The sequence below is a fragment of the Naegleria gruberi genome (genome assembly GCF_000004985.1).
Source record: "Naegleria gruberi genomic scaffold NAEGRscaffold_55, whole genome shotgun sequence".
Classification (NCBI taxonomy): Eukaryota; Heterolobosea; class Eutetramitea; order Acrasida; family Naegleriidae; genus Naegleria; species Naegleria gruberi.
Window position 1 is genome coordinate 7,684 of NW_003163272.1, and position 18,463 is coordinate 26,146.

Genomic DNA, 18,463 nt, shown 5'->3' on the forward strand with positions numbered 1-18,463 from the left:
ATACCAATTTGCATATTCTGTATCAATTTTACAGTGGTTGGCCAGTTTCCAAGGTCACTTATTAAGAAATGGTCAATTAACTTGCAAGTGACCCTTCCGGACACTTACAGTCACCAAAAACTATACCAATCAACTCTACTCATCGTCAACTACATTTTGATATATAATTTATTGACTGGTATGATACTTTCATATATGGTCATCTCAGCCCTCTAACCTCCCATAGTAACTAAGGTATATACAGATCTCAATTTCCAGTGAGTGAATTTTAATTCTTTCAACTGTACCATGTTCCTGACATCAATTAGTGTATTCTATATCAATTACATATGAATTGGTGATGTTTCCATTGACTTGAGTATACCTTGATTTGGTACCTTACCAAATATGGAAATGATGATATCTCTACTTCTACTGAATAGATTTGAATTGTTTCAACTCCAATACATTGCAAATATCATATAATATATTATGTATCATTTTCACTGTGGTCGGCAAGGTTTCAAGGGTAGGTCATTAAGGATGGCCAATTGACTAACAAGTGACACTTCTAGACATTAACAGTCACAAATATCAATATCAATCACCTCCACTCACTGTCAGCAACATTTTGATATATAATTTATTGACTGGTATGATACTTTCATATATGGTAATTTCAGCCCTCAATCCATCCCATAGTACCTTAGGTATATACAGATCTCAACAAGTACTCATCGAAATTAAATTCTGTCAACGCCAATCGATTTCTAACATCTAATTATGTATCGTGTATCAATTTCATATGAATTGGTGATGTTTCCATTGACTTTATTATACCTTGATTTGGTACCTTACCAAATATGGAAATGATGATATCTCCATTTCTACTGAGTAGATTTGAAATATTACAACTTCAATATGTTTAAAATATCGTCAGCAACATTTTGATATATAATTTATTGAGTGAAGTGATACTTTCATATATGGTAATTTCAGCCCTCAATCCATCCCATAGTACCTTAGGTTTATACATATCTCAACAACTACTGAATAGATTTGAATTCTTTCAACACCAATCGACTTCTAACCTCAAATTATGTATCGTGTATCAATTTCATATGAATTGGTGATGTTTCCATTGACTTCAGTATTCCATTACATTCCCACAGCAGGATTTGAAGGATTCACCCTAATTGATTATATCCCTATGTACATGATTAATTTCAATTATTTCAATTAGATATTATAAATCATGATGGTTAGACATGCAGGAATGAGTGGAATCAAGTCAAGTAAGACATTCATCCTTCAATTACCAATATTGTCAATTTCACACAAGTTGACTTCCAAAAGTCTGCATATGGATCCAAACATGGTTTTTTCAATTATATATGATTATCATTGATATTAACTACAATTTCTAGGAGTTTAATAAATTAGTATAGTGTTTCCATAGTATGGCTCAATATCTTGGTCAATTAAGGTAGAATGAGTACATTATACTAAGGATATAATATATTATACTCCCAACACTTCTACAAGGTAGATATCATCATTATACATCATATATATGAGATTGGTGATGATTCTAATAACATTCATATAATAGTACAATAAATGTTGAAAAGTTAATTTTAAGACATGTTGTAACTTATTAAATACACCGATTCAACATGATTAATTCATAATATCATATATTCATACATATATCTACAATATATTAAAATTTACATTTCAACCCAACTTTGAAATTTTAGACCTACTAGGGTAAAAACCTTAATATTTCAGGCAGTGCCTTATTATTTTTGAACGCAATGATATTTTTCAAATTTATTTGCGAATATAGTCAACTCATATTTATATCTACTACATATATTTAATCCAGACCGGCGATCTCCATATTCATAGAGTAATACCGGGAAAACCTAACTTTTATTTTATCAGAGTTGATTATCTCTATAACTACTTTGAGATATGACTGCTTCGTTACAATATAAGCTTTTTATTTATATTTGAATGACATATATGAAATTCAGATACTCAATATTGGCCGTTCGTTAGTCGTCGATGGGTTTTCGTCTAACCCAAACCCAAACCCAAACCCAATCTTGAATATAGAAAACCACATCCTCAATCAACAAAATACATATCAATCGATTGGAAATCATTAGTACATCTCGAAAATATCATTTATTTTATGTTTTGAAATCTCTCCTTTACCTCTTTTGGTCAATTAAGACAATTAAGGATGAGACTATAGGAAAAGTTACCAATCTCAAAATAAATGATAATATCGTGTTCCGCATCTCAAATAAAGTGGACTTTCTTCAAATTATATATTTTCATTTCAATAAATGCATCCGTTAGATAGTACATGGTGATATTTCAATGGAATGGATGGAAATCTGAAGGATATAGAAACAACTCCATTTTCACTGAAATTGATTTCATGACATGTAGACACTCTAATTAGTATATGGTATCAATTTTATGAATATTGGTTCAGTAGATGTCGACTTGTCAACTCTATCAATTTACTATAGACATTTGACATGATGTCATAGATTACACTCCAACTCACTCACTTTACATACAGTCAATCTAGAATTGATACCACATAGAGTATACATAAGTTAAATACACTGTATATAGTTTGGAAACAATTCGTATTACTTACAATTAGTCAGTCAGTTAATGTTCAATGTCAAAAGTGATTATATCCAAGTGTACACTCTATCTCAATGAATGTACATCCTATCATCATGTAACTTTACCAGATACGTTTAATCATACTATTATACATATGGTATCAATTTAAGTCTATTAGAGTTGAATTCAGTATGATAATAATAACAATCTGCCAAATTGTCAGATTTCAACATATAGAATATACTCCATCTCATTCATTTTACAAAATATCATACAAGTATCAAATATGAATACACTCTTCTTGGTGAGGAGAACAATCTGTGAGAGTTTCATATTGATGGCTCAATATCTTCAACTCAAGAACATCTAAGGTAATAAATAGGGAAGAATCTTAATTCCAAAATTAAATTTTACTATCATATCAAAATCATTGAATAATGAATTATTTATACAAGAATAATATATTCAATTGTTATACTCATGTCAGTAATCAGTGAAGGTGATACTTCTTCAACAGTAGTTTTCACATCTCAATATGTAGACAGTCAATTCCACTGAAACTTGAAATATTACCTATCTAGATGATATCATGATGACTCTCCATTGTAACATGCATGTGAAATTGAATGTTGACAGTTTACATCTTGTTATATTTATAGAGATGGTATCCAACAGAGTCAGTTCATAATATTAAATATTGAAACTCATTCTGTATGACATGTTTGATGTATAGAACGGTTTTTTATTGAATATAATCAGTTTGAAATAATTTGATGAAATTGACACTGTCTAGTCACCATTACATAACAAATAGACCATAGTTTACATTCCATCTCAGTCATTTCAACGAGTTATTGATTAATTCCACCACCATTATGTTTCTCATACATTGTAGTTCAGTTTGTATTTCAAGAGTGATTTCTGTGTAGATTATTATAATCGTAATACCTTGCAATACCAATAAAACTCAATAGAAGAGTTAATTCTTCTGATTTTCAAATAGATTATTCAATATAGAACACATCTAGATAGTTTCCATATCATAAAAGTCAAGATACTATATATGGTCTTTGATTAAATTTAAAAATAGACTGCCGTTAATTACTGGAATATTAATTCAAAGCTTGTTGATCAAGCTATTGATTGAAATCAAACCGATTATTGAATATTGATCATTGAATTGGTGAATAATCACTCTTGATAATGTTACTTATTCATATTGCATGCAAATCAACCTGATTCAATCTACAAAGGTTGGTAGTTGCACCACTTCGTGGCGAAACTACCATTCCACGATGAATCAACATAAGAATCACTTCCATTCAACTCAATTTGACCGTTATAATCAATAAATCAATGAAATGTTCCTTTATTAGCAATACCTATTCAATCTAACGAGTAGATTCACGTCCCAAACATTTGACTTCTCAACGTCCATAATTCAAAAGTTAGTACTGACCTGACCTTTAAATATCTATCAACACAAGAAATGAAACCATCAAATTTACATCATTAATAGATCATAAGAATTATAATCAATGATATGAATCTTCACTAAGTAATCTCTTAAATAACCCAAATAAATCAACTCTGAATCCTAACCAAACCCAACCATTAACTTTGTAAATAATGTCAGATTAAAAATTATAAAATGAAACCATAGGAAGAATGATAATTTCAAAATCCTTTAATGAGATTATATAGTATATATCTTCACTAACAACATTCATAATCACTCTCATATGAAATTTCTAAACTTCATGTCGGTAGGTATAAAAGTATCAAGTGAAAAGGGAAGATGTGAGGTAAAAGAGGTCAACTATAACTTTTGAGTTTCTCATCAAAACATATTGAATCCTAATATGAAAATGTTCCATTTGATTATTAAACATCGAATATCAAATTTATTTTAACTTTCATATTTAAAGATTTCTTCCCTCAACCACACATGGTCAACTATGATGAAAAGGTGGAAATCTTGATAAAGGACCACCTATTGAAACTTTACCAAAATGATTTATATGATCTATAGTGATATAGAATTCAATTTCATATCATAAGAATTAGAAATGGTACCATGGGAATGTAAATGTTGATTTTACAAAGTTGACTGAAAGGAAAGACAAGTCAGATCAAGTCTATCAAATATATCACTTCAATCAACAAATTACACATGTACATGCTCCATTAGATGTGTAGAGATAGAATATCAAGTTTATTTTAACTTTCATAATCAAGATTTCATCCCTTTCATACCATCTAGTCAACTATGGACATGGATGAAAATCTGGAAAATGACCTCTCTATGAAACACTTCCATCATGTTTAACAACTCAAATAATGTAATAGAATTCAATTTTAGAGTTTTAAAATGTAATTTGACAATATAGTAAGGTAAAGGTTGATATTTTAAGGTTGACTTTAAGGATTGAAAGGTGAAAATCAAGATATCAAAAACATCACTCCAGTCAATAAAACACATATCAAAATGTTGCAAACGATGAGTAGTCATCGAAAATATCATTCATTCTAATTGGAAATATCTCTAATATCTAAATGGTGGTAAACTCTCCCTCAAATGAACAAATGAATCAGCCAAGTTACCAATCTCAAATTAAATCATATAATCATGTTCCATATCTCGTATAATGTATATAATTCAGTTTTTAGACATTTTGGTAAATATTCCATAATTCAGTAAGGTAAAGAGTGATTTATCAAGGTTGACTTGGGAGGATCAGGAGGAAATCTTGAATATAGAGAACCAAATCCTCAATCAACAAAATACATATCAATCGATTGGAAATCAATAGTACATCTCGAAAATATCATTTATTTTATGTTTTGAATTATCTCCTTGACCTAATTTGGTCAATTAAGACAATTAAGGATGATACTATAGGGAAAGTTACCAATCTCAAAATAAATGATACTATCATGTTTAACATCTCAAATAAAGTGGACTTTATTCAAATTATATATTTTCATTTCAAGAAATACATCCGGTAGATAGTACATGGTGATATTTCAAGTGAATGGATGGAAATCTGAAAGATACAGAAACAACTCCATTTTCACTGAAATTGATATCATGGTATGTAGACACTCTAATTAGCATATTGTATCAATTTTATGAATATTGGTTCAGTAAATGTCGTGTTGTCAACTCTATCACTTTATTATGGACTTTTGACATGATATCATAGATTATACTCCAAATCACTCAATTTACATGCAATAAATCTAAAATTGATATCACACAATCTAGACATCATTTAAGTATATATAAACAAGTTTAGAAACAATTCATGATACTTTCATTCAACCAATCGGTTCATGTTCAATGTCAACAGTATTTATATCCTAGTGAACTCTCTATCTCAATGAAAGCAGGTTCAATCATTATATAACTTTACCATATATATTAAATCACTTTATTAATTATATGGTATCATTTACAGTCTGTTAGAATTATATTCAGTATGATAATAATATCATTCTTCCAAAAAGTCAGCTTTCATCACAAAGATCACACTCCATCCCATTCATTTTGCAAAATATCATATTAGTGTAAAATATGAATACACTCCTCTTTATGTGGATAACAATCTGGAACAGTTTCATATTCATAGATCAATATCTTAAAGTTGCAACCAATCCATATAATAATTGAACACAATATTTTAACGTAGATAAAATCGATTTACTTTGAAAAGTAATTTTAAAAATTATACGCCAAAATAGAGCAGCTTTCTTACTGGTCTTTCTTGTAGTGTTGAATTTATTTGTCCGAAAACCCAAGAATCTAAACCTAAAAACCTAAGCTAATTGAATATTCAATCTCATACCGGAAAAGATTCTTATTTGCGGAAAAAGATTCGAATCTTAGCGAATCTTCAATCAATTTCGAATGGAAACTGAATCTAATATCGAAATCTTTACCACTTTCCAAATAACAACGCAAACAACAAATACACCAAATCTCGATATCTAGATAGAAAGTATATACTTTTTTTAAAACTTTACTGAAAAACCTTTCCAAAAGCCCAAGATTCACTTAAAGACTCTATATTAGATCATAAAGACCATGGTGCCACCGAAGTAACAAATCAAAACAACTCTAATCCAAAACCTTATTTCCAAAATTAAATTTTACCATCATATCTAAATCATTGAATAATGAATTATTTATACAGGAATCATATGTTTAGTTGTTATATTCATGTCAGTAATCAGTGAAGGTGACACTTCTCAAACCTAAGTATAGTAACATGCATGTGAAAACATATATTGACACTTTTCATCTTGTTATATTTATAGAGATGGTATCTTACAGAGTCATCTCACAATATTAAATATTGAAGCTAGTTCTATATGATATATATGATGTATAGAACTGTATTTGACGATGTCAATCCAGTATGAAATACTTTAGTGGAACTGACACTGTCTAGTCACAATTACATGACAAAGTAAACAATAGTATACATTCCATCTCAGTCATTTCAACGATTTATTGATTAATTCCACCACCATTATGTTTCTCATACATTGTAGCACAGTTTATATTTCAAGAGTGATTTCTGTGTAGATTATTATAATCGAAATATCATTCAATACCAATAAAACTCAATAGAAGAGTTAATTCTTCTCATTTTCAAATAGATTATTCAATATAGAACACATCTAGATAGTTTCCAGATCACAAAAGTCAAGATGCTATATATGGTCTTTGATTAAATTTAAAAATAGACTGCCGTTGATTACTGGAATATTAATCCATAGCTTGATGATAAAGCTATTGATTGAAATCAAACCGATTATTGAATATTGATCATTGAATTGGTGAATAATCACTCTTGATAATGTTACTTATTCATATTGCATGCAAATCAACATGATTCAATCTACAAAGGTTGGTAGTTGCACCACTTCGTGGCGAAACTACCCATCCACAATCAACATAAGAATCACTTCCATTCAACTCAATTTGACCGTTATAATCAATAAATCAATGAAATTTTCCTTTAATAGCAATACCAATACAATCCAATAAGTAGATTCACGTCCCAAACATTTGACTTCTCAAAGTCCATATTTCAAAAGTTGATACTGACCTGACCTTTAAATATCTATCAATACAAGAAATGAAACCATCAAATTTACATCATTAATAGATGATAAGAATATATTCAGTAACAAAAAAAGAAGGAGATGTTGAAACCCCAAAAAGAGTGCAAATAAATCAACCTCACCAAAGAAGAGAAAGACTAGTTCAGATTCAAATCCATCCAAGAGAAAGAAGTCTAATCATCAAGAATCTGATGGATAAATTGAGGAAGATGGCAATGGAGAGCAGCATTATGAGGAAGAAGATTCACAAAATTAATTCTAACAGTTAAAATTGTAACATAATAAAGGTTAAATCATATATTCGAATGAATTGAATATACCCAAGTCTACCTTAATTGAACTGGAAAAAAAATTTCAAGTCGGGCTGCCTCCTAGTTAGCACCTTACTTTTACACCTAACCATTTTGTCCAAAATTAAGGATACAAGTTGAGGCTTAAAGTTGGTGGCTCACTTTTGATGTCATCTTTTCAAAAGTGAGAGTAATACATGGAGGCTAAAATGTTTGGTGCTGACTTTAACACTCTCACTTTCAAAAACTCCAGAGCATTTTAGTTTATTCGGGTAGATTATTGTTCATTTATTACTGGTAGCCACGAAGGGGAGATTCACTTCATTAAAAGTTTGATTTCAAAGGAATTTAAATAAAATTGTCATCAAGGAGATATTAATGGCGCTTGAATCTCGTAATATTATGTAATATATCGTATTGAATAGTAAGCAATTAAAAAGGAGACTATAAGGCACATTTTGGTCTGATATACGAGCCGTAGTGATTATATTATTTTTAAGGCCGACATCCGCAATTAGATGTGTGTTTCTAAAGCAGGATGCTAACACTCGGGGGAACATGGGATAGTGGAAATACCAGTTACGATTAACTCCAAAATGTGAAATTAACGAATTGTGCAGTAAAATTAAGCAGGATTACACCTCACTCAACAGAAAAACAGGGATGAGAGATGCTTAATCCCAGTATTTATACATCAGTTAAAAAAATGTTAAAACTCGATAACACTTTGGTAAAATGGTTCTTGATAGTGATGGTAGTTTCCTTTGCTTTCATTTTACAGCACGCTAGTGTGAGTGCATCCACATCTTCTACTACTGGTAGCTCTCTGCGAGATTGGTTAACATCCTTACAAAGTGAAGCATCTTCTTTGCAAGTTAAAGTAAATCAATTGGAAAAGGTGATTGCCTTATTGACTGATTCCAATTCCACCATTTCCATTGTACAGGTTAGAGCAGCACAACTTGCCAAGATTAAGAAATCGCTCGACATGCTTAATCTTGAAATTCAAACAATCAATCAAGCATGTTCAACAAAGAGTGGGCCAAACTGCGATATATCATTATGCGATTCTAAATGCTTGAATTGTACATCAGCAGGGCAATGTATGATGTGTTCTGGAAATTGGACTGGACCTACTTGTTCAACTTGTAAGGTTGGATGGACAGGTCCAAATTGTAGCACTATTGATAATGTTGGTGATCTAGCAACTTCTTCGATTTTAAATTATACAATGGCAACAAGATTTGTGCAAGATTTGATATTAGGAGTTAAAAAGAATGACATTAAATTGTTATTCAGATCATCAAGAGATGGTTTCTCGTGTGTTGCCAGTGTCCTTGCCAATTTCCAAACACGAGTTTCCAATAAGGGACCAACATTTGTAATTTTCCAAGCAACATCTGGTGCCATCTTTGGTGCTTATACGAGTCAAAGTTTAACCACTGCTTGTACGCAGGTCACCGATACAGCTACATTCTTATTCAGCATTCAATCTAATACTGGAGAACAAAGGTTTACAAAATTGCTCCCTCAGGTCACCACTAATAGCGTTCTACCATGCTCAAACCAGTATTTAGCTTTTGGTAGAGGTTATGATCTTTTTTATGGTTGTTGGGTGGGTGTAGTTGTTGGAAGAACAGTTCCTAATACATTCCCCAACATGGGTCAATATTATTTAAGTGGTTCTGGTGTTGCATATTCAACAACTGGTAGCGCCTTTGATGTTACTGACTTTGAAGTGTATTCATTGTAATGGATTATTACTTCCTTCTTAATCTCCCATATCTTCCAAACAACCAAAGAAAGGCTTTAAATCATATAAAATAATGAATCCAAAATATCACATTGTATTGAATAAAAACATCATATATAGAATTATATAATATTATGATTTTGTGGTGTACAGAACATCATCTGATTTTGTGGTGTACAGTGATATTATTGTACGCATGAAATATGAATAATTGAGGAATAATCAAATAAATCCATAATTTCATCTTCTCCCCAAGATGATACCTCAGAATCATAAGGCAACTCCAATTGTTCAAGAGATGATTCAGCAAGAAGTGGAATGGATTTTGCATCTGAAAGTACATATCGAAGATATTTCAATTTGTGTTGCTCTTTTAAGGTTGTTAAAGCTTTGTATGACGCACCAAAAATTGTGACTTTACATAGAAGGTTTAGTTTGATTAATTCTGCAATACTTTCATCCGAACCACTCAAATCTTCAATTTCAATTTGTAAATTTGGTCGATTCATAGCTATTGATTTCCAATTAATGTTTTCTGCAGTAATGTAGCATAAACTTAAATAATTGAGATTAGGGAAACATTCAGAGGATGGTTGTGCTAGTAATTTGAGTATTTCTGAAGAAATTTCCCCTTGTAGAGTCAATCTTTCAATAAAGCTGTTACTCAAATCTCCCATTATTGTTTGGTGTCTGGTGTAAAATGATAGAGATTTGATACAAGGTGTGTGTAGTAATGTATCTATTGAACCACCTCTATAACCAGTGATTCCTATATGCTCAATTTGTAACTTGTTTGGATTATCAATAATTTCAAAATTTTCATGTTCATTTCCTCCTTCAATATCAAGCTTTTTGATCGTACTATTACTTTGAAGGAATACTTTCAACTCTTCTCCAATATGTTCATCAATTTGAACCCTAAGACTAGTGAGTTTTGGCAGGAGTGACGATTTTTCGTGTAATGCTTTGAAAAATCCATTCTTTACATTTTCAATATCTAACGTCCTTAGTGGAATTGGCTTTTTCATCTCTGAGAATAAATCAGCTCCTACAATTTCATTTGTTGAAACCTTAAGCTCTTTAATTTTTTCCAGAGAGAAAAGTTTCCTTATGCTAAACTCTGTTATCAAATTATTCGAAACATCTAATTTTTCAATATTAGGTAAAATAGAGATAATTTCCAACAATCCCTTATCATTAATTCCACAATAATGTGCCGTAATTGATGTAATTCCAGAGAATGTTCCAAAGAATTCGGTAAAATTTCCATTGTATATCATTGGTGTCCCTTCTTCATTTTCATCAGAGTGTTCAAATTCTACAGATTTCAAATTTAAACCACATTTCAAAAACCTTTCATAATTATCCTTTGTTGAAACATCCAAAAACTTGAGATTTTCAAGACCAGGACAAAAATCCCAGTACGGGAAATCAACAATAGTGCATTGTCCAATAAAATAAGTTGGCCAAATTAAAGACTTGATTCCGTTCAACCTCATAGTTGAAACCAATTGAGAGTGTTGATATGGACAATTCACAAAATCAAAATCTAAATGTTTAAACAAGAGTTGTACCTTTCTAAATGGATCATTTGAAAAGTATCCAAATATTAAATTTTGTAATTTAGAAAATCCTATTTTCTCTCTAATTTCCCAATTACGAAAGCTAGCATTAAAATCAACATCTTCATACTTTTCCATATCCGATCTGGAGATGTAGTAGTACCTATTGAGAGGAAATAATACAAAATCGAAAATATTTAAAATCAAGTGGTGTGGAATTGGATGAAAAATTGACATGTTTTGATCATGATCATCTTTACGCTTTTTTGCAGAGGGAAGTGCTTCCGATGATGCTGATGAGGTTGAATTGATATTGTCATCAAGCAAACGTTTTGACATTTTTTTTAATGGTGTTTTTGAATTTACAATTACTTTCTAATAACTTTACAACAACAATCAGAGTAAATAATGAATCAAATTATTAATATTAACTGTAAAGTTATTGTAAACAAACAGTTGCGATCGCATTTTAGAAAGATCCTTTTGTTGATTTGTGATTGGTCTAGTGTTTAATAGTTCTGCTTACTTTCAGGGTTTTCGAGCAGTTACGAGAACACACTAAAAAATGTCACAACTTAATCAACACCTGATTGACCAACTGTATAAAACTCCAGAAGAGATCGCCAAGCTTGATCAAACAGAACAAAAGATTGGTGATATTATTAATTGGTGCAGTCACAATTATCAAAACAGTGACAAGGAGCAAACCTATGAAAAAACCAAGGAGTATCTGGCTGCAGTTCTAACTGTATGTTTTTAAATATTTGATCAATATTATTGATCAATTTATTTTGATGAAATATTTGATGAAATATTTTGTTAGAATGTTGTGTTTTTTATTGACTCATCAAGCCGTGAATTGGAAACATTGATCGAGTTTGAAACACAGGAAGTCAATCGTATTGGAGCCGAATTAACAATAATTTACGATCGTTTAAAATCTGCACGTTCAATGACTGGTCGTGAAGAATTATCCAAAATGCATGCTGTTAAGCCAACATCACGCACAGGTATGAAGAAGAGAGTAATTGAATTATCAAATTCAAACTTTAAGAATAATATTGTTTCAATTGAAGATCTGGAAAATATCTCAACCCTTTCCTATCATACACCCAAGTCAACCAGCCAGACTGATTTCACAACTGTTGGTAGAGGTGGTTCATCGGCTGGAATGATGGATTCTCCAGTTAGTTTGGATATTGATGATGACAATAGTGGTTATTTGGAGAGGCAATCATCATTCTCATCCACTTCTTCAACTCAACAAGGTTTTAGCAGACCTCCTCCACCTCCACTCAAGAGTAGCAATCAACCTCCACCTCCACCTAGCAGGAGTGGTCCTCCACCTCCACCAAATCCAAGAAGATTTAATTAAATTGATTTAATCAAATAAATTCATGATCTGTGTCGATCCGAGAAATTAAAATATGTTGTCGTTCTTCCGAGAATTAAATCAACAACTAAAAACATTTCTTTTAATATCCAGTGTGAAACATAAATCTACTGATGATGGTTATTGTGTTGATGTATTGATAATTATTTGCATGTTGAAAATATAATTGTATTCCATTAAAATTCATTCTTACTATTAAAATCTCCAACACCTAACATTTTATCAACTAGCCTATTCCAACCCATCCAATATTTTCCAAAATGAATTGTAAAACCCTAAACTGATTGTTTAAATATTTTTTCCTTCAAGTTCGATCCAGCACTGGAAGCCATCACAAAATTTGGTTTCATTGTGTTTGATGAAAATATCGCGCTTCCAGCTGGTAAGTTCTAAACAGTTCAAAAAAAAATGAGCGCCAACACTTCTTCCACAAAACCTCCTTGCAAATGTGCTGCTCGTCCTGCTTCGGTGCTGAGAACAGTCGTAAAGGAAGGTCCAAACAAGGGCAGACAATTCTACACGTGCGCTAAATCTAGTTGTAAATTCTTTGAATGGGTGAATACTAATGCTACTAATACTTTACTATTGCCTTCATCAAGTCCATCAAGTCAACCATCAGTTTCTATTGAAACCATCAAGAATAATATTTTCGCTGATGCTCTAAAGAAAAGTGTTAATAACAGCTCTAACAAATCATCAAGTGGCAGCACCTCTTCCGAAACTGATAGTAATTTAAATATTCCTTGCTGTACGAATCATCAAACAACCAAGTGTAAACTGTTACAAGTTTCCAAAGAGGGACCAAACAAAGGAAAATTATTCTGGGCTTGTGGAAATACTAATCAGAGTGAAAAATGCAACTTTTTCAAGTGGTTTGATGGAATAGTGGATCAGTACAAACATTTGGTACCAAATTACAATAGTGGAGCTCAACCATCACCAAAGAAAGAGACTCCTAAATTTATAGCACCTATGATTAAGGAAGAAACAGTTCCAATATTCATGTCAACAAGCAATTCTCAAAATAACTGGGTTGCAAACCTCCCAGTCGAAACTTTTTCTGAGATTTTGAAATATTTACAAATTGCTCCAGATTGTGTAAAAATTCAAAGAGTTTGTGTTGAATGGAAGAGAATGAGTGATATTTATATTGGAAACGCAGTGAAAGATCATCAAGTTGATCTGAGTTTGGGATTTTTGAAGAATGATACACCATTTTCACAATGTTGTGAAATTTTCAAGAAATTCTATAGAGTGAAACAAGTTACATTTTGTAACTTTACAATTTATAGTGAATTGATGAGATTATTGGAGTGGGTTCAAGTAGAAACAATGATTTTCTATAATTGCAAATCAACCATGTCATGTGATCAGAATGAGTCAGTCGCTGAGCATGTCCCATCTTATCATGATTATGAAGAAGTTGATTGGGAGTATGTAAGATCAAATCCAGGAAGCTTATTTTCCAAGAGGGATATTGCATCGTACAAAACCAAGTTTGCTTTCCGCAGAAATGTTACTCAAATGCTATTCTCAGGACTAGAAGAAGATCGAGACGTTCTCGTTGCAGATGCAAAGCCAAAGTTTATTGATGACATGCTACAATTTGCAACTTTGAATTATTACAAGAAATTCGTAACTTTTATAAAACAGAAATTGGGAACTAATTATGTGCAAGGAAAGAGATTTGGAAATCTAAAGAGGATTATTTCCATCGACTCTTATGAATTGAATTTTGCATGGGTCAACAAGGATCGTAATGTTTATTACAAAGTTGGTAATGGAATATGTGAAGCTGATTTCACAAAATTTATGTTGGCAACCCAAGAAAAGGCAACAATTAAAGAAGAAGATGAAACAACGGCAGTCCATATTGATTGGCGATACAAGAATTTCATGGTTCAAGATAGATCCATAGCTATTATTTCAATACCTTTCTCTTCTACACTCCTTTGTAAAGTTCAAATTTACAATAGCATTTCTTGCTCCTCTAAAACAGTAGTAGAAAGAACACCAACTCTCGCACCCAAATCCATCACAGGTGTATTGGAAAAATGTAACATTGTTCAATATGTTAAGAAGGATGTTTTCAAACCAAAGAATCTCTTTCTTGCTAAATATGGATTGATACTTGGCACTTTGAATTTGCAAAGTCCTTACCCTCGTAAGACTATTTTGGAAATGTATTTGGAATCTGCCTTGGCTTCCTCTAGAAAGATGGTGAGTGGTGACTTGGATGAATTGAAAAAATTTTGTTACAAAGATCCAATTCAAAAGGCCATCAAGTTACTTTTATTTTTGCATAGGGAAACAAAGTTAATGGATAGTTATGAAATAAGTTCCAAGGTGAAGTATCTCATTAAATCAATAGATGCCTTATGGTCTCACAAGGAGGAATTTATTAATGATGATGATGAGTACAGTGACACACCATCAATCAATACAATCACTGAATTGGTTTCTGTAGATGGAGAATCATTGAGAGTTCCATTTTCTTGGTATCATTTCATTAAGACTGGTAACATTAAGCATATTTTCGAATTGAAACCAGAAGAAGCTAGAAATGAATTACCAAGTGGAGATTATGAAGAGGAAGATGAAGAGGATGAGGATGACAGTGAAGAGGAGAATGATAATTTTTTTAATTTTCAAAATAATAATTCTGATCTCAGCTCTGAGGATGGAAATGAACCAGAAGAGGACGATGATTACCAAGAGAGTAATGAAGAAGAAGAAGAGGAGGAGGAAGAATCTGACTACTCTGATGATTCAGACAGTGGAAAAAAGAGAAAGAAGAAAACTAGAGCAACCCGTTCTAAAAAGAGAAAGTATTGATAATTTATCAAGATAATTTCAATTCCACGACAATTGGTTTTTTGATTCTCGGATCCGTATGATTCAAAACGGATGAAGCATTCGAATAGAGTAATGACTTAAGACTATGTTGTGTGATTGCCTCAAATGTTGTTCCATGATAGTCATGGACATGACCGAAGAAATGAGCTCTCAAATTACCTTGTTGATTGAGCTGTATAGTCTTGTTTCGCAAACTGGAACATCCCCAGTGTCTCTTGTATTTATGCTCCTTTCCACAATATTCGCAATAATAATCAGGTCCACTACATGTTGCTAAATCCATGATACCAAATGGAGGTGAATGAGTAACAAGAAGATCAGTATCTCTGGGTATTTGTTCCCATTTTTCTTCAACTTTATCCTTTTTGAGAGTAAATCCCATACCACTAGAATGCGAATTGGGTACAGTCCAAGGTGATCCAAATATCCTTAAAAAGTCAACATCCTTATATTTTACAACTAATTGTTGATCTTGCAAATAGATGGCATTTGTAATTACATGTTGCTGGATATAGTCAGCTCCTAAATCTTCGAATCCCATATCATGATTGCCAAATACTACAATTTTGATTGGGTGAGGTAATTTTCCAAGCCACTCATTGAAAGATACAATACTTGGCACAATGATTGGATCATGAGGTTCCTCTTCGGAATTGTTGCTGTGATGTGGATGATCCTTAGTTATTTCACGCCACTCTGACTTGTGTGAAATATCTCCACTGTGAATGAAAACATCACCCTCTGGAATGTTTTTAAGGAATTGATGTGACTTGTGTGAATCACTCATATGTACAATGGTTAATTTATGCTCGGGATGACTTTCGTACATTGGTAAGGAGCTAACAACCAATTCTTTAATTTCTATCGGTTGAGGTTTCTTCTCATAGAAAATATAGGGTGCTTCATGATGGCTATACTCTCCTCCTCCTTCCTTTGAACTATTCATACTATGTGTATCATCAGTGATATGATGACTGTGATGATCATCTAGAAGCGGAACAGAACATCTTCTTCCTTGCGAGCTCTTCTTAACCTTAACAAAAACAACGTCCTCAGCCTCTCTATCATGCTCTGGAAAACTTGTTGCACTCACCAGCAATTTATCCAATTTGATATCAAAATCATCTGAGTCTAGCTTACTATCGGAAGCAACAGAGAGAGAATCCCTTAGACGACCAAACATTTTTTTTCGCTTAATATTTTTATTAAGGAGTGCGAGTTCATTCTTCTTATTGTTGGTTTGTAGATTCTTAGGACAAATACCAAATAGGTACCTTCTATTCCACACCAGAAAGATTTCAAAGTCGCTCCTGGTTCCGCTCTTAAATGGAAGGGAATTATTATCATGTTGGTAACAATTCTAATTCGACTAAGGAATATAATGTTTTGATTTTAATTTTTGAATTTATTAAACTATTGTTGAGCAGCAGCAGCGGCTTCTTTGGCAAGTCTAAGTTTTTCTTCTTTTTCTTGTTGTTTTTTGGCCTTACGACGTTCTTCCTTGTCTTTCATTTCCATAATGAGAGATTTCATTTCTTCGTCAGCAAAGCTTTGAACTTGAGCATCTGATTCTCTGTACATACAAGCAGTGATACCAGCAATCTTTTGAACACGCAAAGCGTGCAAGCACAAACGAGAGGCAATGTGTGAACTCTTAGCAATTTGTACAGCAATTTCAAATGAACGATGTCTGCAAGCAGTAGCACCTTCCATAACATCCAAAACAACTCCATATTCCTTAGCTTTTTGAGCAGTAATCAAGTCACCAGTCAAGAGCATGTATGAAGCAACTTGGTGACCAACCAAGTATGGCAATAAAAGTGATGAACCCATACCAGGTGACAAACCAATTTTTACAAAGTTGAATGACATTTTAGCAGTAGCTTCCATAACTCTAATATCAGTGGCACAAGCAATACCGAGACCAGCACCAACAGCATGACCAGACATACAGGCAATGGTTGGAACAGGACAAATTCTAAGCAATGGTGACAAGAAGCTGTCATAGAATTGACTCATTCTGTTGGCATTATTGAATGGAGTATCATCAATTCTTTCTAAAAGGAAATCATAATCACCTCCAGCAGAGAATGCAGGATGATTCATTTTACCTTCGGAATCAGGAGCTGGTGGAGCACCTGTCAAAATAATAGCTGCCAATCTGTTATTATTTGTAATTCTTGAACTTTCCATCAATGCTTTGAATTGAACAGCAGTTTCAGGACAAAGAGAATTCATCTTTTCTGGTCTATTGATTGTAATGACACCAATGGTCTTGTGAGTCATTGGTGTGAATCCACTCTTTTCTTCCGAAAGTTTCAAATCCATTTCGTGAATATCTGAAGGATTAAAGTTTGAATTACTAGCCAACATTTTGATGCAATCAGTAACATCCAATTCATCAAATTGAACATATTGATTTGGATCAGTTTGTCTACTCATCATGGATGAATGAAATCCTCTCTTTGCTCCGAGGAACATGACAGAAGCAACCTTTCTAGTATTCAAGAGTGTACTCTTTCGGATCAATGAATTCATCATTTTCTATATTATTATTGTTGTTGTATAATTTTTTAAATTACTACTATATTTTGTATTAAAAGGTCTTCCGTAGATTAATTGTTGTTGTATCAACAGAAGAGTTTAGAGTTTGTTGTTTTTTTTTGTTTGTTGTTTTTCGGTGTTTCAGCCCAATTTAAAAGAAGTTTAAAAACCATTTACGGGACTGGATTAGGTATTTTGGCTTAATTCAAATTTGTAGGTCCAAATAAGGAGCAAATCACTACAGATTCCTAAGGAATATTCAGTTAATTATCCATTTTCAATAGGTGATGAAAGATGGCGA

The 18,463-nt window shown here is 32.3% G+C and overlaps 5 protein-coding genes across 5 annotated transcripts; 3 read left to right on the forward strand and 2 right to left on the reverse strand.

Moving 5' to 3' along the window:
* Positions 1 to 8,760: 8,760 nt before the first annotated feature.
* On the forward strand, positions 8,761 to 9,807 carry NAEGRDRAFT_72640 (uncharacterized protein; the record flags this gene model as incomplete). Its single annotated transcript, XM_002672131.1, has 1 exon — positions 8,761 to 9,807. The coding sequence occupies one exon, from the start codon at positions 8,761 to 8,763 to the stop codon at positions 9,805 to 9,807; it is 1,047 nt and encodes a 348-aa protein (XP_002672177.1).
* A 185-nt stretch (positions 9,808 to 9,992) lies between these two features.
* Positions 9,993 to 11,708, reverse strand: NAEGRDRAFT_52338 (uncharacterized protein; the record flags this gene model as incomplete). Its single annotated transcript, XM_002672202.1, has 1 exon — positions 9,993 to 11,708. The coding sequence occupies one exon, from the start codon at positions 11,706 to 11,708 to the stop codon at positions 9,993 to 9,995; it is 1,716 nt and encodes a 571-aa protein (XP_002672248.1).
* Positions 11,709 to 11,934: 226 nt separating this feature from the next.
* On the forward strand, positions 11,935 to 12,779 carry NAEGRDRAFT_81265 (abl-interactor; the record flags this gene model as incomplete). The annotated part of the gene is made up of 2 exons (XM_002672132.1): positions 11,935 to 12,117; positions 12,193 to 12,779. The coding sequence occupies 2 exons, from the start codon at positions 11,935 to 11,937 to the stop codon at positions 12,742 to 12,744; spliced, it is 735 nt and encodes a 244-aa protein (XP_002672178.1). The 3' UTR covers positions 12,745 to 12,779.
* A 391-nt stretch (positions 12,780 to 13,170) lies between these two features.
* Positions 13,171 to 15,597, forward strand: NAEGRDRAFT_72643 (zf-GRF domain-containing protein; the record flags this gene model as incomplete). The annotated part of the gene is made up of 1 exon (XM_002672133.1): positions 13,171 to 15,597. The coding sequence occupies one exon, from the start codon at positions 13,171 to 13,173 to the stop codon at positions 15,595 to 15,597; it is 2,427 nt and encodes an 808-aa protein (XP_002672179.1).
* Positions 15,598 to 17,006: 1,409 nt separating this feature from the next.
* Positions 17,007 to 18,274, reverse strand: NAEGRDRAFT_59251 (Enoyl-CoA hydratase). The gene has a single exon (XM_002672203.1). The coding sequence runs from the start codon at positions 18,157 to 18,159 to the stop codon at positions 17,032 to 17,034; it is 1,128 nt and encodes a 375-aa protein (XP_002672249.1). The 5' UTR covers positions 18,160 to 18,274; the 3' UTR covers positions 17,007 to 17,031.
* Positions 18,275 to 18,463: the final 189 nt, after the last annotated feature.

Coding starts and splice junctions, on each gene's coding strand:
- NAEGRDRAFT_59251 (XM_002672203.1), bottom strand. CDS start 18,159: ATGATGAATTCATTGATCCGAAAGAGTACACTCTTGAATACTAGAAAG.